This window comes from Oncorhynchus gorbuscha, linkage group LG11 (assembly GCF_021184085.1).
Source record: "Oncorhynchus gorbuscha isolate QuinsamMale2020 ecotype Even-year linkage group LG11, OgorEven_v1.0, whole genome shotgun sequence".
Classification (NCBI taxonomy): Eukaryota; Metazoa; Chordata; class Actinopteri; order Salmoniformes; family Salmonidae; genus Oncorhynchus; species Oncorhynchus gorbuscha.
Window position 1 is genome coordinate 68,378,711 of NC_060183.1, and position 25,664 is coordinate 68,404,374.

Here is a 25,664-nt window from a genome sequence, read left to right on the forward strand (position 1 = left end):
CTCTGACAGTTGGTGCTTAAAGCTAGTGAGGGAGATAAGTGTTTCCAGTTTCAGAGATTTTTGTAGTTCGTTCCAGTCATTGGCAGCAGAGAACTGGAAGGAGAGGCGGCCAAAGAAAGAATTGGTTTTGGGGGTGACTAGAGAGATATACCTGCTGGAGCGTGTGCTATAGGTGGGAGATGCTATGGTGACCAGCGAGCTGAGATAAGGGGGGACTTTACCTAGCAGGGTCTTGTAGATGACATGGAGCCAGTGGGTTTGGCGACGAGTATGAAGCGAGGGCCAGCCAACGAGAGCGTACAGGTCGCAATGGTGGATAGTATATGGGGCTTTGGTGACAAAACGGATTGCACTGTGATAGACTGCATCCAATTTGTTGAGTAGGGTATTGGAGGCTATTTTGTAAATGACATCGCCAAAGTCGAAGATTGGTAGGATGGTCAGTTTTAAAAGGGTATGTTTGGCAGCATGAGTGAAGGATGCTTTGTTGCGAAATAGGAAGCCAATTCTAGATTTAACTTTGGATTGGAGATGTTTGATATGGGTCTGGAAGGAGAGTTTACAGTCTAACCAGACACCTAAGTATTTGTAGTTGTCCACGTATTCTAAGTCAGAGCAATCATTTGATTGCCCCCGTGCATCCCGCAAAGGCGGAGGTGTTGCTAACATTTACGATAGCAAATTTCAATTTACAAAAAAAAAATGACGTTTTCGTCTTTTGAGCTTCTAGTCATGAAATCTATGCAGCCTACTCAATCACTTTTTATAGCTACTGTTTACAGGCCTCCTGGGCCATATACAACGTTTCTCACTGAGTTCCCTGAATTCCTATCGGACCTTGCAGTCATAGCAGATAATATTCTAATCTTTGGTGACTTTAATATTCACGTGGAAAAGTCCACAGACCCACTCCAAAAGGCTTTCGGAGCCATCATCGACTCAGTAGGTTTTGTCCAACATGTCTCTGGACCCAATCACTGTCACAGTCATATGCTGGACCTAGTTTTGTCCCATGGAATAAATGTTGTGGATCTTAATGTTTTTCCTCTTAATCCTGGACTATCGGACCACCATTTTATTACGTTTGCAATTGCAACAAATAATCTGCTCAGACCCCAACCAACGACCATCAAAAGTCGTGCTATAAATTCACAGACAACACAAAGATTCCTTGATGCCCTTCCAGACTCCCTCTGCCTACCCAAGGACGCCAGAGGACAAAAATCAGTTAACCACCTAACTGAGGATCTCAATTTAACCTTGCGCAATACGCTAGATGCAATTGCACCCCTAAAAACTAAAAACATTTCTCATAAGAAACTAGCTCCCTGGTACACAGAAAATACCCGAGCTCTGAAGCAAGCTTCCAGAAAATTGGAACGGAAATGGCGCCACACCAAACTGGAAGTCTTCCGACGAGCTTGGAAAGATGGTACCGTGCAGTACCGAAGAGGATGACTTTCACTTTAGCAGTGATAAATTCATGAACTTCTTTGAGGAAAAGATTATGATTATTAGAAAGCAAATTACGGACTCCTCTTTAAACCTGCGTATTCCTCCAAACCTCAGTTGTCCTGAGTCTGCACAACTCTGCCAGGATCTAGGATCAAGAGAGACGCTCAAGTGTTTTAGTACTATATCTCTTGACACAATGATGAAAATAATCATGGCCTCTAAACCTTCAAGCTGCATACTGGACCCTATTCCAACTAAACTACTGAAAGAGCTGCTTCCTGTGCTTGGCCCTCCTATGTTGAACATAATAAACGGCTCTCTTTCCACTGGATGTGTACCAAACTCACTAAAAGTGGCAGTAATAAAGCCTCTCTTGAAAAAGCCAAACCTTGACCCAGAAAATATAAAAAACTATCGGCCTATATCGAATCTTAGAGAAGGCTGTTGCGCAGCAACTCACTGCCTTCCTGAAGACAAACAATGTATACAAAATGCTTCAGTCTGGTTTTAGACCCCATCATAGCACTGAGACGGCACTTGTGAAGGTGGTAAATGACATTTTAATGGCATCGGACCGAGGCTCTGCATCTGTCCTCGTGCTCCTAGACCTTAGTGCTGCTTTTGATACCATCGATCACCACATTCTTTTGGAGAGATTGGAAACCCAAATTGGTCTACACGGACATGTTCTGGCCTGGTTTAGATCTTATCTGTCGGAAAGATATCAGTTTGTCTCTGTGAATGGTTTGTCCTCTGACAAATCAACTGTAAATTTTGGTGTTCCTCAAGGTTCCGTTTTAGGACCACTATTGTTTTCACTATACATTTTACCTCTTGGGGATGTTATTCGAAAACATAATGTTAACTTTCACTGCTATGCGGATGACACACAGCTGTACATTTCAATGAAACATGGCGAAGCCCCAAAATTTCCCTCGCTAGAAGCATGTGTTTCAGACATAAGGAAGTGGATGGCTTCAAACTTTCTACTATTAAACTCGGACAAAACAGAGATGCTTGTTCTAGGTCCCAAGAAACAAAGAGATCTTCTGTTGAATCTGACAATTAATCTTAATGGTTGTACAGTCGTCTCAAATAAAACTGAGAAGGACCTCAGCGTTACTCTGGACCCTGATCTCTCTTTTGAAGAACATATCAAGACTATTTCGAGGACAGCTTTTTCCCATCTACGTAATATTGCAAAAATCTGAAACTTTCTGTCCAAATATGATGCAGAAAAATTAATCCTGCTTTTGTCACTTCTAGGTTAGACTACTGCAATGCTCTACTTTCCGGCTACCCGTATAAAGCACTAAATAAACTTCAGTTAGTGCTAAATAAGGCTGCTAGAATCCTGACTAGAACCAAAAAATTTGATCATATTACTCCAGTGCTAGCCTCTCTACACTGACTTCCTGTCAAAGCAAGGGCTGATTTCAAGGTTTTACTGCTAACCTACAAAGCATTACATGGGCTTGCTCCTACCTATCTCTCTGATTTGGTCCTGCCGTACATACCTACATGTACGCTACGGTCACAAGACGCAGGCCTCCTAATTGTCCCTAGAATTTCTAAGCAAACAGCTGGAGGCAGGGCTTTCTCCTATAGAGCTCCATTTTTATGGAACGGTCTGCCTACCCATGTCAGAGACGCAAACTCGGTCTCAACCTTTAAGTCTTTACTGAAGACTCATCTCTTCAGTGGGTCATATGATTGAGTGTAGTCTGGCCCAGGAGTGGGAAGGTGAACGGAAAGGCTCTGGAGCAACGAACCGCCCTTGCTGTCTCTGCCTGGCCGGTTCCCCTTTTTCCACTGGGATTCTCTGTCTCTAACCCTATTACAGGGGCTGAGTCACTGGCTTACTGGGGCTCTCTCATGCCGTCCCTGCAGGGGGTGCGTCACCTGAGTGGGTTGATACACTGTTGTGGTCATCCTGTCTGGGTTGCCCCCCCCCTTGGGTTGTGCCGTGGCGGAGATCTTTGTGGGCTATACTCAGCCTTGTCTCAGGATGGTAAGTTGGTGGTTGAATATATCCCTCTAGTGGTGTGGGGGCTGTGCTTTGGCAAAGTGGGTGGGGTTATATCCTTCCTGTTTGGCCCTGTCCGGGGGTGTCCTCGGATGGGGCCACAGTGTCTCCTAACCCCTCCTGTCTCAGCCTCCAGTATTTATGCTGCAGTAGTTTGTGTCGGGGGGCTAGGGTCAGTTTGTTATATCTGGAGTACTTCCCCTGTCCTATTTGGTGTCCTGTGTGAATCTAATTGTGCGTTCTCTAATTCTCTCCTTCTTTCTTTCTCTCTCTCGGAGGACCTGAGCCCTAGGACCATGCCCCAGGACTACCTGATATGATGACTCCTTGCTGTCCCCAGTCCACCTGGCCATGCTGCTGCTCCAGTTTCAACTGACCTGAGCCCTAGGACCATGCCCCAGGACTACCTGATATGATGACTCCTTGCTGTCCCCAGTCCACCTGGCCATGCTGCTGCTCCAGTTTCAACTGACCTGAGCCCTAGGACCATGCCCCAGGACTACCTGACATGATGACTCCTTGCTTTCCCCAGTCCACCTGGCCATGCTGCTGCTCCAGTTTCAACTGTTCTGCCTTACTATTATTCGACTATGCTGGTCATTTATGAACATTTGAACATCTTGGCCATGTTCTGTTATAATCTCCACCCGGCACAGCCAGAAGAGGACTCGCCACCCCACATATGCTCTCTCTAATTCTCTCTTTCTTTCTCTCTCTCGGAGGACCTGAGCCCTAGGACCGTGCCCCAGGACTACCTGACATGATGACTCCTTGCTGTCCCCAGTCCACCTGACTGTGCTGCTGCTCCAGTTTCAACTGTTCTGCCTTATTATTATTCGACTATGCTGGTCATTTATGAACATTTGAACATCTTGGCCATGTTCTGTTATAATCTCCACCCGGCACAGCCAAAAGAGGACTGGCCACCCCACATAGCCTGGTTCCTCTCTAGGTTTCTTCCTAGGTTTTGGCCTTTCTAGGGAGTTTTTCCTAGACACCGTGCTTCTACACCTGCATTGCTTGCTGTTTGGGGTTTTAGGCTTGGTTTCTGTACAGCACTTTGAGATATCAGCTGATGTACGAAGGGCTATATAAATAAATTTTGATTTGATTTGATTTGATCAAGGCAAAGGGTGGCTACTTTGAAGAATCTCAAATATAAAATATATTTAGATTTGTTTAACACTTTTTGGTTACTACATGAATCCATATGTGCTATTTCATAGTTGTGATGTCTTCACTATTATTCTACTATGTAGAAAACAGTAAAAATAAAGAAAAACCCTGGAATGAGTAGGTGTGTCTAAACTTTTGACTGGTACTTTACGTATTTTCGCAGCTACTCAGTTCATCCATAAACGTTCATAGTTGTAAACATTACAATAAAACACATCAGTAGGTTGCTACAACAACATTATGCAGCCTAATCGTTCAACAGCCATATTAATGTCTGTCATTCAACCACAGGGGGTTGGTGGCACCTTAATTGGGGAGGACGGCTGGTGGTAACGCCTGGAGCAGAATCAGTGGAATGGTATCAAATACATCAAACGTGTTTGATGCCATTTCTTTTAGCTCCGTTCCAGCCATTATCATGAGACATCTTCCCCTCAACAGCCTCCACCACGTTCAACAGTTAGTTCATGAAACAGAGCAGTTTTCTTTGATCATGTTTATGACTCAGTGTGTGTAACATCCACATTACAACCTATAATTATACCAGTTTTACTGCCTAAGTAAGATCCACCGGTATGAACAAGAACTATCCAAACTATGTGAACATTAGTTAGAAAAAGTATTAGCCAGATCAAACACTGACAGTTGTATTACATTGTACTACAGTAGAGAATTAAGTCAGCTTTAGTTTTTCCTTAAACACAATGTTTTCCTCCATAATCCACTGGACTCACCTGAACAGAAAAAGACTGTGAGCTAAAAACTGAACACTGCTTTGAATCCTGGGTCACGATCCACAAAGCATAGAGTAGGAGTGCTGATTTAGGATCAGGGCCCCACCTGTCCATGTCATCTTATTTATTATGATCTTAAAGACTAAATGTATCCTAGATCAGCACTACTACTCTCTGAATACAGGCCCTGATCTTACCTGTCTGAGGATGTTGTGGTCCATCAGTTTCTCTCTGAGGACCATGATGTTGCCCAGAACACTGCTCTCAGGGCCCCCCAGGAAGGTGAGGGAGAGGCAGTCAGATCCAGGACAGAACCTCAGTACACGGGTGCTATCTGCCCATACACACCACACCCCGACAAGGGGAGACCTCTGAGGGAAAGGTGAACTGTATGGAAATGAAGTGGGAAGGTATGTGTTAGTTATCTGATTGGGTTGGCCATTTTCAGTCTTATAACAATCATCACTCACACAAATGATTGCTCTTGGGTCGTTATTATAAAATAGACTGTGTTCTCAATGAGTTACCTGGTTAAATAAAGTCAATAAATAAATATATAAACATGATGTTGATATACTCTTTGTGATGAAAAGAGGCGGAGACTCACGTAGCGAGTGCCATAAAGAGGGAGTGGTCTCCTCTCCTCTGAGCCAGCTGGAGGGGTGTTTCCCCCTCCTCATTGGGCATGGTCAGTGCCCTCTGACCCATAGGCTGGCCAATCAGAAAGCGGGAGAGATGGAGCAAACCCAGACGCACTGAGAGGTGGAGGAGAGCCTCCCTGGGCAGGAGCTCTGCAGAAAGAGAGAGAGAGAGAGAGAGAGAGAGAGAGAGAGAGAGAGAGAGAGAGAGAGAGAGAGAGAGAGAGAGAGAGAGAGAGAGAGAGAGAGAGAGAGGGAGAGAGAGAGAGAGATGGTGGTCAGTGCCCTCTGACCCTTAGGCTGGCCAATCAGAAAGCGGGAGAGATGGAGCAAACCGAGATGCACTGAGAGGTGGAGGAGAGCCTCCCTGGGCAGGAGCTCTGCAGAAAGAGAGAGAGAGAGAGACACAGAGAGACAGAGAGATGGTCAGTGCCCTCTGACCCTTAGGCTGGCCAATCAGAAAGCGGGAGAGATGGAGCAAACCCAGATGCACTGAGAGGTGGAGGAGAGCCTCCCTGGACTGGAGCTCTGCAGAAAGAAAGAGAGAAAAAAATCTTAACAGTATATTTGACCTCTCAGTTTCCTATCAAATCTAAAAATGTCAAACAGAAAACCGAAGAAAATGAACAACAATGACAAATTGTTTGATGATGAATGCAAAAACCTAAGAAAGAAATTGAGAAACCTGTCCAATCAAAAACATAAAGACCCAGAAAACCTGAGTCTACAGCTTCACTATGGTGAATCACTAAAACAATACAGAAATACACTACGGAAAAAGAAGGAACAGCATGTCAGAAAGCAGCTCAATGTAATTGAAGAATCCATAGACTCTAACCACTTAAGGGAAAATTGCAAAACACTAAACAAACAACAACAGGAAGAATTACAGTGCTTTGCAAAAGTATTCATCCCTTAGCTTTCTTCCTATTTTGTTGCATTACAACCTGTAATTTAAATGGATTATTATTTGGATTCCATGTAATTGACATACACAAAATAGTCCAAATTGGTGAAGTGAAATGAAAAAAATAACTTGTTTCAAAACAAAAATCTAAATTCAAAACAGAAAAGTGGTGGTGCGTATGTATTCACCCCCTTTGCTATGAAGCCCCTAAATAAGATCTGGGGCAAACAATTACCTTCAGAAGTCACATAATTAGTTAAATAAAGTCCACCTGTGTGCAATATAAGTGTCACATGATCTGTCACATGATCTCAGTACATATACACCTGTTATGAATGGCCTCTGAGTCTGCAACACCACTAAGCAAGGGGCACCACCAAGCAAGCAACACCATTGTCATAACGTTGGCCTCTTTGGGTATAGCAAGACCATCCCCCTCTCCCTGCCTCCCCCTTTCCTCCTTCAACTAGGTTGCTGTGGTCAGAGAGACACCGAAAATTCCTGAGAATCTCCTCATGGACACACAGTATAGAGAGAGTAGATTTTCATCGAGAACAAAATAAATCCTTCCACCTCACAGAACTTGAGGTACGAACAAATTTCATGTTCCGGAGAAAGTATAAAAGAATCCAATTCTTCGGTGAAGAATCCAAACGAACTGGTCCTGTGTAGCCACATTACCATAACGCTGTTTATATAATAGCCTCAGATATGAGGTTTACATCTAATTGTTGTATAAGATGAATGAGTGAGTATGATACTGTTTGTATAATTGTGTAATATGATTTTGGACTGTTTAATTAAGAAAAATACAATTCCCTTTTGATTTTAACTAAATCAGAGGACCGCCCCTGAGCCCAGTTAGGGTCAGACATCCTGGGACAGCCTTTTCGGCCCTTCCGAATAAAACCCCCACTCGGGTTTTCAATCAGCAGACCGAGCTTAACTCAATTATGAGATGGCAAAAAGTTGCAGACCATGTTTTACTCCATTAGGAGGACAAAGGTTGTAGACCATTGCTGAATCTTTTAACCATATCACGTGGTTAAACTCTTAGACTATCGATACCGACAGAATAAGAACAAGTCTTTGATATTAATTACTAGTCTGCAGCTAGGAATTTGGTATCATTGAACGCGAAGAACGACAACTACCGAAACATCCATTCTATAACATCCACTCTGAACAATCCCCTCTAACCACAACCGAGAGTGAGAGGGAGAGAGACGGACAATTCTACAAAAGTAACAAACTTTTCACCAGCGATCAAGACGACACACTGAGCGTAAATATATATATATTGATTGCAATTGTTCCCGAATGAGTGTGCATTCATGTGTAAAGGATTAGCATTTCAATTGTTATAATTATCACTCTGTAGTGACTTCCAAGTCGACCCCCACTTCCCCTTTTGTCTAATAAGCCGCCATGCCGGTTTAGCCCACTAGGGCACATTCTCCTATCATTTCATGTAACCACATTTACCTTGTATGTTTGTTTGTTTATGCATTTCTGTGAATGACTTAGTTAGTAATAAATAAATGATTTAAGACAATTGATGTATGGATGACTCATAGTGAAGCCTGGGTTTGTGCAGATAACCAACAATTTACGACGTTTGGAATGAGACTAACGTGAGGTAAAGTAAATAATGAATTAATTTGAAGACTAATTGATCAGATAAAATATCTGAAAAGTTATTTTAGGAATATTTTTCCTTGGTGCCCCGACTTCCTAGTAATTACGGTTACATGACTAATCAGTCTAATCGTGTAATAACTAATTACAGAGAATCTTTGATAAAAACTATCAGTCTTCAGTTAATGATAGTAAAGATACGACACCATGAAGACAAAGGAGCTCTCCAAACAGGTCAGGGACAAAGTTGTGGAGAAGTACAGAACATCCCACGGAGCACCATTAAATCCATTATTACAAAACGGAAAGAATATTGCACCACAACAAACCTGCCAAAAGAGGGCTGCCCACCAAAAGAGGCAAGGAGGGCATTAATCAGAGAGGCAACAAAGAGACCAAAGACAACCCTGAAGGAGCTGCAAAGCTCCACAGCGGAGATTGGAGTATCTGTCCAAAGCCGTACACTCCACAGAGCTGGGCTTTATGGAAGAGAGGACAGAAAAAGCCATTGCTGAAAGAAAAAAACAAGCAAACACATTTGGTGTTTGCCAAAAGGCATGTGGGAGACTCCCCAAACATATGGAAGTTACTCTGGTCAGATGAGACTAAAATAGAGATTTTTGGCCAACAAGAAAAACGCTATGTCTGGTGCAAACCCAACACCTCTCATCACCCCAAGAATACCATGCCATGTTTTTCATCAACGGGGACTGGGAAACTGGTCAGAATTGAAGGAATGATGGATGGCCCTAAATATAGGGAAATTCTTATGGGAAACCTGTTTCAGTCTTCCAGAGATTTGAGACTGGGACAGAGGTTCACCTTCCAGCAGGACAATGACCCTAAGCATGCTGCTAAAGCAACACTCAAGTTGTTTAAGGAGAAACATTTAAATGTCTTGGAATAGCCTAGTCAAAGCCCAGACTTCAATCCAATTGAGAATCTGTGGTATGACTTAAAGATTGCTGCTCACCAGCGGAACCCATCCAACTTGAAGGAGCTGGAGCAGATTTTCCTTGAAGAATGGGCAAAAATCTCAGTGCCTAGATGTGCCCAATTTATAGAGACATACCCCAAGAGACTTTGCAGCTGTAATTGCTGCAAAAGGTGTCTCTACAAAGTATTGACTTTGCAGGGGTGAATAGTTATGCACACTCAAGTTTTGTGGGTTTTTTTGTTTCACAATAAAAATATTTAGCATCTTCAAAGTGGTAGGCATGTTGTGTAAATCAAATGATACAAATGCCCAAAATATACATTTTAATTCCAGGTTGTTAGGCAACAAAATAGGAAAAATGCCAAAGGGGATGAATACTTTCGCAAGCCACTGTATCTATCCAAAATGGAGATGTATGCTTAAACCACTTCTCCAATCATTTTGGCTCTATAACAAAGAACAAACAGCAAAAACATATACATGATACAAATCTTAGAATCAACTATTAAAGACAACCAAAACCCACTGGATTCTCCAATTACCTTGAATGAACTAGAGGACAAAATACAACTCTCCAACCCAAAAAGGCCTATGGTGGTGATGGTATCATCAATGAAATGATCAAATATACAGATAACAAATTCCAATTGGCTATACTTAAACTCTTTAACATCATCCTCAGCTCTGGCATCTTCCCCAAGATTTGGAACCAAGGACTGACCACCCCAATCCACAAAAGTGGAGACATATTTGACCCCAATAACTACTGTGGGATATGCGTCAACTGGAACCTTGGGAAAAATCCTTTGCATTATCATTAACAGAAAACTTGTACATTTACTCAGTGAAAACAATGTACTGAGCAAATGTCAAATTGGCTTTTTACCAAATTCTCATACGAAAGACCATGAATTCACCCTGCACACCCTAATTGATAAACAAACAAACCAAAACAAAGGCAAAGTCTGCTCATGCTTTGTTGATTTTAAAAAAAGCCTTTGATTTGGCAAGAGGGTCTGCTATACAAAGTGATGGAAAGTGGTGTTGGGGGAAAAACATAAGACATTATAAAATCCATGTACACAAACAACAAGTGTGTGGTTAAAATAGGCAAAAAACACACACATTTCTTCCCACGGCCGTGGGATGATAAAGGGATGCAGATTAAGCCCCATCCTCTTCAACATAAATATCAACGAATCCTGCAGCACCTGGCCTCACCCTACTAGAATCTGAAGACAAACGTCTACTGTTTGCTGATTATCTGGTGCTTCTGTCATCAACCAAGGAGGGCCTACAGCAGCACCTATATCTTCTGCACAGATTCTGCCAGACCTGGGCCCTGACAGTAAATGTAGAACACATTGCCCTTTATGGTTGTGAGGTCTGGGGTCCGCTCACCAACCAAGAATTCACAAAATGGGACAAACACCAAATTGAGACTGCATGCAGAATTCTGCTAAAATATCCTCTGTGTACAATGTAAAACAACAAATAATGCATGCAGAGCAGAATTAGGCCGATACCCGCTAATTATCAAAATCCAGAAAAGAGATGTTAAATTCTACAATCACCTAAAAGGAAGTGATTCCCAAACCTTCCATAACAAAGCCATCACCTACAGATAGATGAACCTGGAGAAGAGTCCCCTAAGCAAGCTGGTCCTGGGGTTTAGTTCACAAACACAAACATACCCCCCAGAGCCTCAGGACAGCAACACAATTAGGCCCAACCAAATCAAGAGAAAACAAAAAGATAATTACTTGACATATTGTAAAGAATTAACAAAAAAACAGAGCAAACTAGAATGCTATCTGGCCCTAAACAGAGTACCCAGTGGCAGAATACCTGCCCACTGTGACTGACCCAAACTTAAGGAAAGCTTTGACTATGTACAGATTCAGTGAGCATAGCCTTGCTATTGAGAAAGCCCGCCGTAGGCAGACCTGGCTTTCAAGAGAAGACAGGCTATGTGCACACTGCCCATAAAATGATGTGAAAACTGAGCTGCACTGCCTAACCTCCTGCCAAATGTATGACCATATCAGAGACACATACAGTATTTCCCTGAGACTACACAGATCCACAAAGAATTCAAAAACAAACCTGATTTTGATAAACCGATTTTGATAAACAACCTGTTGCCACAAGAAAAGCGCAACCAGCGAAGAACAAACACCATTGTAAATACAACCCATATTTATGTTTATTTTTGTACTTTGTACTTTAATCATTTGCACATCGTTACAACACTGTATATATACATAATAAACCCCAATTAATCTCCATCGTTCATTGAAGTTGATGGGTCATTTATAACACAACCTTTTGATATAGCCAATCATTTCAATGACTATTTCACTGGTAAAGTGGACAAACTCAGGAGTGAAATGACCATATTAAACAGTCAACCATCATATTTGTGTATTGAAGGTCTAATAATGAAAGAGAAAGATTGCTGTTTTGAATTTGGTGGAAGAAGTGGGAAAACTATTGTTATCCATCAATAATGATATGCCACCAGGTATAGAAAACCTAGATGGGAAACTATTGCTATCCATCAATAATGATATGCCACCAGGTATAGAAAACCTAGATGGGAAACTATTGAGAATGGTAGCAGACTGTATTGCCATCCCTAATTGCTATGTTTTTAACCAATGCCTAAAGGAGTGTGTCCACAGGCTTGGAAGGAAGCTAAAGACATTCCACTACCTAAAAATAATGAAACACCCATTGTTGGCTCTAACAGCCGACCAATTTGCTTGCTGCCTGTTCTTGGTAAACTGACGGAGGAAATTCTTTGAACAAATACAATGCTAGTTAACTACTGACTTTCAGCATGCATATAGGGAAGGGCACTCAACTTCATCTGCACTGCCTCAGATGACTGAATGATTGGCGAAATGAAATGGATACTAACATCATAGTTGGAGCTGTATTGTTAGATTTCAGTGCAGTGTTTGATGTTATTGATCATAATTTGTTACTGAAAAAAATCACTTTTTATGACTTTACATCACCTGCCATCACATGGGCTCCTAAGTGCCACAGTGGTCTAAGACACTGCATCTCAGTGCTAGTGATGTCACTACAGACCCTGGTTCGATTCCAGCCTGTATCACAACCGGCTGTGGGCGGCGCACAATTGGCCCAGGGGTAGGCTTTCATTGTAAATAAGAATTTGTTTTTAACTGACTTCCCTAGTTAAATAAATACAAAATGGTTAGAGAGTTATCTATCCAATCGAACTCAAGAGAATATTCAATGGAAGCTTCTCTAACATCAGATATGCCGTTACTGTTCTCTATTTGTTCAAATGATTTGCCACTTGTCTTACAACAAGCTTAAATGACTGTGTATGCTGATGATTGCACACTCTACACATCAGCACCTACAGCCATAATTAACAATAAACTGCTCTTGAATACGTGTGATATCAAAAGCATTGTATTTGGTTCAAAGCATTCTCTTTGACCTAAACCTCAACTGGAGTTGTGCATAAAGGGTGTGAACACTGATCAAGTTGAAGAAGCTGAACTCATAGGAGTAACATTGGATGATCAATTGTCATGGTTAAGTCATATTGACAAAGTTGTTGTGCAGATGGTATGTCTGTTATAAAAATTTGTTCTGTGTTTTTGACACAAAGATCCATAGTTGATCGGGCTCTGGTCTTGTCCCATCTTGATTACTGTTCGGTAATATTGTCAGGTGCAGCAAAGAAAGACCTGGCAAAGCTGCAGCTGTCTCAAAACAAAGCAGCACGCCTTGTCCTCAACTGCTCCCACAGAACTAACATCAACGACATGCATGATAGTCTTTCATGGTAGAGGGTTAAGAAGAAACTGAAAGCATAAACAGATGTAATGTTTCTCTCAGTTATATATAGAGCCATGTCATTATGGAATACTCTGGTGGTTACTCGGGAGAAAAGCAAGTTTAGCTTTAAAAAACAGATAAAAAACATTGTATCACAGCGCCTTTCCTCTTTCTAAAGATCTAATTGAACTGTACTGTATATAAGAATATGAATACGTACAGTGCATTCTGAAAATATTCAGACCCCTTGACTTTTTCCTAATTTCGTTACGTTACAGCCTTATTCTAAAATGAATTATATCCTTTTTCCACCTCATCAATCTACACACAATACCCCATAATGACAAAATAAAAACAGGATTTTATAAATTGTTGCAAATGTATTACACATAAAAAAACTGAAATACTTATTTACATAAGTACTCAGACCCTTCGCTATGAGACTCGACATTGAGCTTAGGTGCATCCTGTTGGATCATCCTTGAGATGTTTCTACAACTTGATTGGAGTCCATCTGTGGAAAATTCAATTGATTGCACATGATTTGGAAAGGCACACAACTGTCTATATAAGGTCCTACAGTTGACAGTGCATGTCAGAAAAAAAACCAAGCCATGAGGTCGAAGGAATTATCCGTAGAGCTCTGCGACACAGGATTGTGTTGAGGCACAGATCTAACAAATATCTAAAATATTGAAGATCCCCAAGAACACAGAGGCCTCCATTATTCCCTAAATGGAAGAAGTTTGGATCCACAAAGTCTCCCCTAGAGCTGGCCACTTGGCCAAACTGAGCAATCGGGGGAGAATGGCCTTGGTCAGGGAGGTGACCAAGAACCCGATGGTCACTCTGACAGAGTTCCAGAGTGCCTCTGTGGAGGTGGGAGAACATTCCAGAAGGACAACCATCTCTGCAGCACTCCATTAATCAATCCTTATATTCGCTGATATTCGCTGATCTGATGAAACCAAGATTGAACTCATTGGCCTGTGTGCCAAGCATCACGTCTGGAAAAAATTGGCACCATCCCTACGGTGAAGCATGGTGGTGGCAGCATCATGCTGTGGGAATGTTTTTCAGCTGCAGGGACTGGGAGACTAATCAGGATCAAGGGAAAGATGAACGGAGCACAGTACAGAGAGGCCATCAATGACAACCTACTCCAGATCGCTCAGGACTTCAGACTGGGGCGACCCTAAGCACACAGCCAAGACATCGAAGGAGTGGCTTCTGGACAAGTCTCTGAATGTCCTTGAGTGGCCCAGCCAGAGCCCAGACCTGAACCCGATCGAACATCTCTTGAGAGACCTCAAAATAGCTGTGCAGCGACGCTCCCCATCCAACCTGAAAGAGCTTGAGAAGATCTGAAGAATGAGAGAAACTCCTCGAATACAGGTGTGCCAAGCTTGTAGCGTCATACCCAAGAAGACTCGAGGCTGTAATCGCTGCCAAAGGTGCTTCAACAAAGTACTGAATACTTAGGGGTCTGAATACTTAGGTAAATGTGATATTTCAGTTTTGTATTTTTTTATAAATAAATAAAAATATTTAATCAATTTTAGAATTAGGCTGTAACTTAACAAAATGTGGAAAAAATCAGGGGGTCTGAATACTTTCGGAATGCGCTGTATATATGAATAGTGTGTAAAGAGTATTTTTGTTGTTGCTTGGTGTATTTCTATATATACTTCTTATTTTATTTATATTTTTTATTTAGAATTGAATGTAATATCTTATGCTGTTCTTGTCTATAACTGTTCTGTTCTTTGTCATGTATTGTACGTTTTATGTGGAACCCAGGAAGAGTAGCATCTGCATGTGCAGTAGCTAATGGGGATCCTAATAAACTCAACTAAACGCTGTGTTCCTTAAAATAGATGAAGACAGACAGAGGTGACAAACCCTCCTTATTAGAACATTGTAGCCTCTAACATCTCTGCTATACATCCCTAAACCTGTTATCCTTCATACGATATCCTCACCGTCCAAACTTACTGTATACATTACATACTACACATCTGCTCTCTAGACCTAAACACACTTATTATGGCGCCAGGTCAGGTGTGAACGCTGACATGTATGTAAGCGAATATATCTGACTGCACACACACAGTATATTGTATACAGCTAAGCTAGCACATATCAATTATATATACTGTACCTAGCACATAGATGGTCCCGTATTTAGACCTACTCTAGCTAACACACAATCCAGGCAGGTGTCATGTTGCGTGTCACGCTGTGTGAAGTCTAGACTTTATATGGAGAATGCATACCAACAAGGCAGGTCAGGTACTTCACACAGGTGTTAGTTATTACAACAAGTCGTAAGCATTTGAACTTTCTCCTGTGCATTGAGGAGAATTCCTAACTGACTTTTAGCTTAGGGCTGGGTCGTGAGAAAAATAAAGTACCACGTTAGCTATGAGGCATTTGGGAAATTCACCCGTTTGATTCAGGTTGCGTACCAAATGGAACCCTGTTCACTATACCATATAGCGCACTCCTTTTAACAAGAACTCTATGGGTCCTGGTCAAAACTAGTGTACTAAATAGGAAATATGGTGTCATTTGGGACGCATCATCAGTGACTCTTCCTCAGATGAAGAGTTGAGACATTGACAGTGACAGTGCTAGGGTTCCCACCCTGATAATGCCATTGACAGAAGCGAGCAGAGACCAGACACACACCACACACACAAGCTCAAGGTAACCCTCTAAACCTGCTCAGTGTGTTTTAATAAAGCCAGTGTGTTGGAGGGACAAGCTGCCTGCAGGGCAGAGCACACATCCTTCCTATTCCCCTTTGTCACACTGAATGACTTGGTTTTAAAAAGAGAGTCCCTTTGTCACACTGAATGACTTGGTTTTAAAAAGAGAGTCCTTTTGTCACACTGAATGACTTGGTTTTAAAAAGAGAGTCCCTTTGTCACACTGAATGACTTGGTTTTAAAAAGAGAGTCCCTTTGTCACACTGAATGACTTGGTTTTAAAAAGAGAGTCCCTTTGTCACACTGAATGACTTGGTTTTAAAAAGAGAGTCCCTTTGTCACACTGAATGACTTGGTTTTAAAAAGAGAGTCCCTTTCTCACACTGAATGACTTGGTTTTATCACACTGAATGACTTGGTTTTAAAAAGAGAGGGAATAGTCAGTCAAGCCTCTATTCTTTCCTGTAGGACTAAGAAGGAAGGGTAGAGTTGCTATGGAAATAGCTTTATATCTCTTCATTCTGAATTGCTGTCCTACACTTGAAGTTTCTCTCCATATCTGTCTTCTTCGTTGCCAAGGTTACTTACCACTACTGTACCACAAATGTTTGACGATGTACCATGTAACCATGACCCAATTACTGGACTAGGAACTGTAGGTACAAGAACTGTTCAAAAGGAGCTTCATGAAATGGGTTTCCACGGCAGAGTAGACACACAAAAGCCTAAGATCACTATGCGCAATAGCAAGCGTCGGCTGGAGTGGTGTAAAGCCCGACACTATCAGACTCTGGAGCAGTGGAATTACGTTCTCTGGTGTGATGAATTACGATTCACCATCTGGCTGTCATGCTGGTGAATGAGGACCCAAAAGCGACTTGGCGAAAACAGAGTATTTAATCCAGAATAAACATTACAAAACAAAAAGCATAATACTACACGTAAAGACGAGAACAGACTGGAGACTTGATCGAGAACTGCAGGTTGCCTCGGGAAGGCACTTGAACCTAGCAGACTCAGACACCTGCTCACCACGCAGCATCTGAGGGAAACACGACACGACAGGGCAAAACATAGACACAGCACGGTGAATATAAATGAGGATCCGACAGGGCAGGTACGGGAAACAAGGAGAGAAATAGGGACTCTAATCAGGGAAAAGGATCGGGAACAGGTGTGGGAAGGCTAAATGATGATTAGGGAATAGGAACAGCTGGGAGCAGGAACGGAACGATAGAGAGAAGAGAGAGCGAGAGAGTGAGAGAGGGGGGAGAGAGAGGGATAGAAAGAGGGAAAGAACCTAATAAGACCAGCAGAGGGAAACGAATAGAATGGGAAGCACAGGGACAAGACGTGATAATAAATGACAAAACATGACAGTACCCCCACTCACCGAGCGCCTCCTGGCGCACTCGAGGAGGAATCCTGGCGGCAACGGAGGAAATCATCAATGAGTGAACGGTCCAGCACGTCCCGAGACGGAACCCAACTCCTCTCCTCAGGACCGTAACCCTCCCAATCCACTAAGTATTGGTGACCCCGTCCCCGAGAACGCATGTCCATGATCTTATGTACCTTGTAAATAGGTGCGCTCTCGACAAGGACGGGAGGGGGGAGGGAAGACGAACGGGGGTGCGAAGAAAGGGCTTAACACAGGAGACATGGAAGACAGGATGGACGCGACGAAGATGTCGCGGAAGAAGCAGTCGCACAGCGACAGGATTGACGACCTGGGAGACACGGAACGGACCAATGAACCGCGGAGTCAACTTACGAGAAGCTGTCGTAAGAGGAAGGTTGCGAGTGGAAAGCCACACTCTCTGGCCGCAACAATACCTAGGACTCTTAATCCTGCGTTTATTGGCGGCTCTCACAGTCTGTGCCCTGTAGCGGCAAAGTGCAGACCTCACCCTCCTCCAGGTGCGCTCACAACGTTGGACAAACGCTGAGCGGAGGGAACGCTGGACTCGGCAAGCTGGGAAGAGAATAGAGGAGGCTGGTAACCCAGACTACTCTGAAACGGAGATAACCCGGTAGCAGACGAAGGAAGCGAGTTGTGAGCGTATTCTGCCCAGGGAGCTGTTCTGCCCAAGACGCAGGGTTTCTGAAAGAAAGGCTGCGTAGTATGCGACCAATCGTCTGATTGGCCCTCTCTGCTTGACCGTTAGACTGGGGATGAAACCCGGAAGAGAGACTGACGGACGCACCAATCAAACGACAGAACTCCCTCCAAAACTGTGACGTGAATTGCGGGCCTCTGTCTGAAACGGCGTCTAACGGGAGGCCATGAATTCTGAACACATTCTCGATAATGATTTGTGCCGTCTCCTTAGCGGAAGGAAGTTTAGCGAGGGGAATGAAATGTGCCGCCTTAGAGAACCTATCGACAACCGTAAGAATCACAGTCTTCCCCGCAGACAAAGGCAGACCGGTAATGAAGTCTAGGGCGATGTGAGACCATGGTCGAGAAGGAATGGGGAGCGGTCTGAGACGACCGGCAGGAGGAGAGTTACCCGACTTAGTCTGCGCGCAGTCCGAACAAGCAGCCACGAAACGGCGCGTGTCACGCTCCTGAGTCGGCCACCAAAAGCGCTGGCGAATAGACGCAAGAGTGCCTCGAACACCGGGATGACCAGCTAACTTAATAATAATATAATAATATATGCCATTTAGCAGACGCTTTTATCCAAAGCGACTTACAGTCATGCGTGCATACATTCTACGTATGGGTGGTCCCTGGCAGAGTGAGCCCACTGAAGAACAGCCAGACGAGTGGAAACAGGAACGAAAAGGAGGTTACTAGGACAAGCGCGCGGCGACGCAGTGTGCGTGAGTGCTTGCTTAACCTGTCTTTCAATTCCCCAGACTGTCAACCCGACAACACGCCCATAAGGAAGAATCCCCTCGGGATCAGTAGAAGCCACAGAAGAACTAAACAGACGGGATAAGGCATCAGGCTTGGTGTTCTTGCTACCCGGACGGTAAGAAATCACAAACTCGAAACGAGCGAAAAACAACGCCCAACGAGCTTGACGGGCATTAAGTCGTTTGGCAGAACGGATGTACTCAAGGTTCTTATGGTCTGTCCAAACGACAAAAGGAACGGTCGCCCCTCCAACCACTGTCGCCATTCGCCTAGGGCTAAGCGGATGGCGAGCAGTTCACGGTTACCCACATCATAGTTGCGCTCAGATGGCGACAGGCGATGAGAAAAATAAGCGCAAGGATGAACCTTATCGTCAGACTGGAAGCGCTGGGATAGAATGGCTCCCACGCCTACCTCTGAAGCGTCAACCTCGACAATGAATTGTCTAGTGACGTCAGGAGTAACGAGGATAGGAGCGGACGTAAAACGTTCTTTTAGAAGATCAAAAGCTCCCTGGGCGGAACCGGACCACTTAAAACACGTCTTAACAGAAGTAAGAGCTGTGAGAGGGGCAGCAACTTGACCGAAATTACGAATGAAACGCCGATAGAAATTAGCGAAACCTAAAAGCGCTGCAACTCGACACGTGACCTTGGAACGGGCCAATCACTGACAGCTTGGACCTTAGCGGAATCCATCTGAATGCCTTCAGCGGAAATAACGGAACCGAGAAAAGTAACGGAGGAGACATGAAAAGAGCACTTCTCAGCCTTTACGTAGAGACAATTCTCTAAAAGGCGCTGTAGAACACGTCGAACGTGCTGAACATGAATCTCGAGTGACGGTGAAAAAATCAGGATATCGTCAAGATAGACAAAAACAAAGATGTTCAGCATGTCTCTCAGAACATCATTAACTAATGCCTGAAAAACAGCTGGCGCATTGGCGAGACCAAACGGCAGAACCCGGTACTCAAAATGCCCTAACGGAGTGTTAAACGCCGTTTTCCACTCGTCCCCCTCTCTGATGCGCACGAGATGGTAAGCGTTACGAAGGTCCAACTTAGTAAAGCACCTGGCTCCCTGCAGAATCTCGAAGGCTGATGACATAAGGGGGAAGCGGATAACGATTCTTAACCGTTATGTCATTCAGCCCTCGATAATCCACGCAGGGGCGCAGAGTACCGTCCTTCTTCTTAACAAAAAGAACCCCGCCCCGGCCGGAGAGGAAGAAGGCACTATGGTACCGGCGTCAAGAGACACAGATAAATAATCCTCGAGAGCCTTACGTTCGGGAGCCGACAGAGAGTATAGTCTACCCCGAGGAGGAGTGGTCCCCGGAAGGAGATCAATACTACAATCATACGACCGGTGAGGAGGAAGGGAGTTGGCTCGGGACCGACTGAAGACCGTGCGCAGATCATGATATTCCTCCGGCACTCCTGTCAAATCGCCAGGTTCCTCCTGAGAAGTGGGGACAGAAGAAATGGGAGGGATGGCAGACATTAAGCACTTCACATGACAAGATACGTTCCAGGATAGGATAGAATTACAAGACCAATTAATAGAAGGATTATGACATACTAGCCAGGGATGACCCAAAACAACAGGTGTGAAAGGTGAACGAAAAATCAAAAAGAAATAGTCTCACTGTGGTTACCAGATACTGTGAGAGTTAAAGGTAGTGTCTCAAATCTGATACTGGGAAGATGACTACCATCTAAGGCAAACATGGGCGTAGGCTTGTCTAACTGTCTGAAAGGAATGTTATGTTTCCAAACCCATGCTTCGTCCATGAAACAACCCTCAGCCCCAGAGTCAATCAAGGCACTGCATGTAGCACCCGAACCGGTCCAGCGTAGATGGACCGACATAGTAGTACAGGATCTAGATGAAGAGACCTGAGTAGTAGCGCTCACCAGTAGCCCTCCGCTTACTGATGGGCTCTGGCCTCTTACTGGACATGAATTAACAAAATGTCCATAAAATCCGCAATAGAGGCACAGGCGGTTGGTGATCCTCCGTTCCCTCTCCTTAGTCGAGATGCGAATCCCTCCCAGCTGCATGGGCTCAGTCTCAGAGCCAGAGGAGGGAGATGGTTGCGATGCGGAGCAGGGAAACACCGTTGATGCGAGCTCTCTTCCACGAGCCTGGTGACGAAGATCTACCCGTCGTTCTATGCGGATGGCGAGAGCAATCAAAGAGTCCACACTGGAAGGAACCTCCCGAGAGAGAATCTCATCTTTGACCACTGTGTGGAGTCCCTCCAGAAAACGAGCGAGCAGCGCCGGCTCGTTCCAGTCACTAGAGGCAGCAAGAGTACGAAACTCTATAGAGTAATCCGTTATGGATCGATCACCTTGGCATAGGGAAGCCAGGACCCTAGAAGCCTCCCCACCAAAAACTGAACGGTCAAAAACCCGAATCATCTCCTCTTTAAAGTTCTGGTAATTGTTAGAACAATCAGCCCTTGCCTCCCAGATAGCTGTGCCCCACTCTCGGGCCCGGCCAGTAAGGAGTGAAATGACGTAAGCAACCCGAGCTCTCTCTCTAGAGTATGTGTTGGGTTGGAGAGAGAACACAATCTCACACTGGGTGAGAAAGGAGCGGCACTCAGTGGGCTGCCCGGAGTAGCAAGGTGGGTTATTAACCCTAGGTTCTGGAGGCTCGGCAGGCCAGGAAGTAACAGGTGGCACGAGACGAAGACTCTGGAACTGTCCAGAGAGGTCGGAAACCTGAGCGGCCAGGCTCTCCACGGCATGGCGAGCAGCAGACAATTCCTGCTCGTGTCTGCCGAGCATGGCTCCTTGGATCTCGACGGCAGTGTTACGAGCGTCTGTAGTCGCTGGGTCCATTCCTTGGTCGGATCCTTCTGTCATGCTGGTGAATGAGGACCCAAAAGCGACTTGGCGAAAACAGAGTATTTAATCCAGAATAAACATTACAAAACAAAAAGCATAATACTACACGTAAAGACGAGAACAGACTGGAGACTTGATCGAGAACTGCAGGTTGCCTCGGGAAGGCACTTGAACCTAGCAGACTCAGACACCTGCTCACCACGCAGCATCTGAGGGAAACACGACACGACAGGGCAAAACATAGACACAGCACGGTGAATATAAATGAGGATCCGACAGGGCAGGTACGGGAAACAAGGAGAGAAATAGGGACTCTAATCAGGGAAAAGGATCGGGAACAGGTGTGGGAAGGCTAAATGATGATTAGGGGAATAGGAACAGCTGGGAGCAGGAACGGAACGATAGAGAGAAGAGAGAGCGAGAGAGTGAGAGAGGGAGGGGGAGAGAGAGGGGATAGAAAGAGGGAAAGAACCTAATAAGACCAGCAGAGGGAAACGAATAGAATGGGAAGCACAGGGACAAGACGTGATAATAAATGACAAAACATGACACTGGCAGTCTGACGGACAAATCTGGGTTTGGCAAATGCCAGATGAACGCTACCTACCCCAAAGCATATTGCCAACTGTTAAGTGTTGGAGGAATAATGGTCGGTGGCTGTTTTTCATGGTTTGGGATAGACCCCTTAGTTCCAGTGAGGGGAAATCTTAACGGTACAGCATACAATCACATTTTAGACAATTCTGTGCTTTGTGGCAAAAGTTCGGGGGAAGGCCCTTTCCTGTTAAGGCATGACAATGCCCCTGTGCACAAAGCGAGGTCCATACAGAAATGGTTTGTCGAGATCAATGTGGAATAACTTGACTGGCCTGGACAGAGCCCTGACCTCAACCCCATCGAACACCTTTGGAACACCGACCGTGAGACAAGCCTAATCGCCCAACATCAGTGGTGCCCAACCTCACTAATGCTCTTGTGGCTTAATGGAAGCAAGTCCCTGCAGCAATGTTCCAACATCTAGTGGAGAGAATGAGATGTTCGACAAACAGGTGTCCACATACTTTTGGTCATGTAGTGTACAGTGCAGGTCAAAGTTCAGTCAACAAATTTTGGGGGGTGAAAAATGTCAAGTAACTAATTTATAAAACAATTCTAAAAGGCATCAGATGTACTGTATGTCAAATGTGCATAAGCTTTTCAAATTCTGTTTTTAGATAATCAAATCAAAACTATGCATAGAGAAAAAAAGTAAGAAAAAAATATTAACGATAACTTGGCTATATATTCAGGGTACCAGTACAGAGTCGATGTGCAGGGGTATGAGATAATTGAGGTAGATGTGTAAATGTGAGGTAGATGTGTACATCATTGAGGTAGTTGTGTACATAATTGAGGTAGATGTGTACAGATAATAAACAGTAGCAGCAGCGTATGTGATGAGTCAAATGAGTTCATGCAAAAAGGGTAGAACGCTCTATGACTTGGGTGGCTGGAGTCTTTGACCATTTTTAGGGCCTTACTCTGACACCACCTGGTATAGATGTCTTGGATGGCAGGGAGCTTAACCCCAGTGATGTTCTGAGCAGTACGCACTACCCTCTGTAGTTGCCATACCAAGCAGTGTTGCAGCTAGTCAAGATGCTCTCAATGATGTAGCTGTAGAACTTTTTGAGGATCTGAGGGCCCATGCCGACTCTATTCACCGTCCTGAAGGGGAAGAGACGTTGTCTTGCCTTCTTCACGACAGTGTTGGTGTGTGTGGACCATGATAATTCCTTAGTAATGTGGACACTGAGGAGCTTGAAGCTCTGAGAGAGTGCGAGAGAGAGAGAGAGAGAGAGAGAGAGAGAGAGAGAGAGAGAGAGAGAGAGAGAGAGAGAGAGAGAGAGAGAGAGAGAGAGAGAGAGAGAGAGAGAGAGAGAGAGAGAGAGAGAACAGAGAGAGAAACAGAGAGAGAAACAGAGAGAGAAACAGAGAGAGAGAAACAGAGTGAGAGAAACAGAGAGAGAGAAACAGAGAGAGAGACAGAGGGAAACAGAGAGAGAAACAGAGAGAGAGACAGAGAGAGAGAGAGAGAGAGAGAGAGAGAGAGAGAGAGAGAGAGGAGAAACAGAGAGGGAGACAGAGAGAGAGAGAGAGACAGAGAGAGAGAGAGACAGAGAGAGAGAAACAGAGAGAGAGACAGAGGGAGACAGAGAGAGAGAGACAGAGAGAGAGAGAGAGAGAGAAACAGAGAGAGAGACAGAGGGAGAGAGAGAGAAACAGAGAGAGGGAAACAGAGAGAGAAACAGAGAGAGAGACACAGAGAGAGAGAGAGAGAGAGACAGAGGGAGAGAGAGAAACAGAGAGAGAGAAACAGAGAGAGGGAAACAGAGAGAGAGAAACAGAGAGAGAAACAGAGAGAGGGAAACAGAGAGAGAAACAGAGAGAGAGACAGAGAGAGAGACAGGGAGGAGAGCGACAGAGCCAACTGAGATTCCTGTCCCCTAATGTAGACTGACACTCAGGCACACAGACAATACGTGACCTTTCCGAAGAGACGGGTAAGCATTCAACGGCACGATTTACCAAACACAATCGTCACTCTTATGTAAGAAGCTGTGGGTGAACTTGGTCTGTATGTACACTGTAGAGAGTGGATACCTTTCTCTATCCCCTTCTTCACCCTTGCCTCCTCAGTATGACTAATGTTCTTATGCGTTCACTAGCTTGATAAATTGAAATAGACTTGATTATTACTTTTGTGTCCAAGTAGGCATAGTTTGAATTTAGTCATAGTGGTAATAATAATAATAATAATACATGGGAATTATATAGTGCTTTTCAAGGACCCAAAGTCGCGTTACAACATAGAAATGAAACAAAAAAACCAGGAGTGAAAACAAAACAACATAAGACTAAAAAACCATGAACAAAGAGAGGGGTGGGCTCAAAGAAGGGAAAGAGTGTGATGTATCAGTATAATGTATGGGGTTTGGATACGAAGCCGGTTTAGCGTAAGGGGTGGGGTAGGGTAAGGGGAGGGGAGGGGGGCGACAATGTTGCGGTGGTGGAAGAATGAGGATTTGACAGTCTTATCTTGTGGTCAAATGAGAGGGTGGTGTCCAGGATGACACCAAGGTTGTGTGTTTGGGGGGAGGGAGAGACAGTGGTGTCGTCTTTAGTGAGGGTAGATTTGGTGCCTATGAGGAGGAGTTCAGTTTTTATCACTGTTGAGCTTGAGGACGTTTTGTTGCATCCATGTTTTTATTGCAGAGGCAGGCTTCAATTTGGGTCAGAGGTGGTTGAGGAGGGATTTGGTGCTGAGGTAGATCTGGGTGTCATCGGCATAGCAGTGGACGTCAAGGTTGAAGTATCGGAGGATGCGACTAACCTGTACCCCCGCACATTGACTCGGTACCGGTTCCCCCTGTATATAGCCTCGTTATTGTTATTGTGTTATTTAAAAAAGATACTCTATTTCATGAACTGCACTGTTGGTTAAGGGCTTGTAAGTAACCATTTCACTGTAAGGTCTACTACACCTGTTGTATTCGGCGCATGTGACAAATACAATTTGCAGGATTTCTTAGAAGTGCCCGGGTTAGTGTCCCGCTCCTTGAAAGCCGCAGCTCTAGCCTTTAGATCAGTGTTGTCGTGTCTTTTCTATAACGGTGTAAGTGATATGACATGCTATTCTATAAAATAATTTCTCTGTAATTAATATTACCTAATTAAGTTAATCAAGTAAATGTAACTAACTAGAAAGTTGGGGCACCACAAAATAATGTTTTTTTAAATGTATTTTTATTTTTTATTTCACCTTTATTTTATTTAACCAGGTAAGCCAGTTTAGAACAAGTTCTAATTTACAACTGCGACCTGGCCAAGATAAAGCAAAGCAGTGCGACAGAA

The 25,664-nt window shown here is 44.1% G+C and overlaps 1 protein-coding gene across 8 annotated transcripts in view; it reads right to left on the reverse strand.

Moving 5' to 3' along the window:
* The window catches only part of LOC123989309 (rho guanine nucleotide exchange factor 28-like), a 129,068-nt gene that overhangs the window by 78,091 nt on the left and 25,313 nt on the right, over window positions 1-25,664 (reverse strand). For all 8 annotated transcript variants that reach the window (XM_046290232.1, XM_046290228.1, XM_046290233.1 and 5 more), the window contains exons 5-6: window positions 5,999-6,182; window positions 5,589-5,778 (exon numbers count right to left, since the gene is read on the reverse strand). In XM_046290232.1, the coding sequence (XP_046146188.1) occupies window positions 5,589-5,778; window positions 5,999-6,182 (374 nt within the window). The remainder of the gene's footprint in view (window positions 1-5,588; window positions 5,779-5,998; window positions 6,183-25,664) is intronic.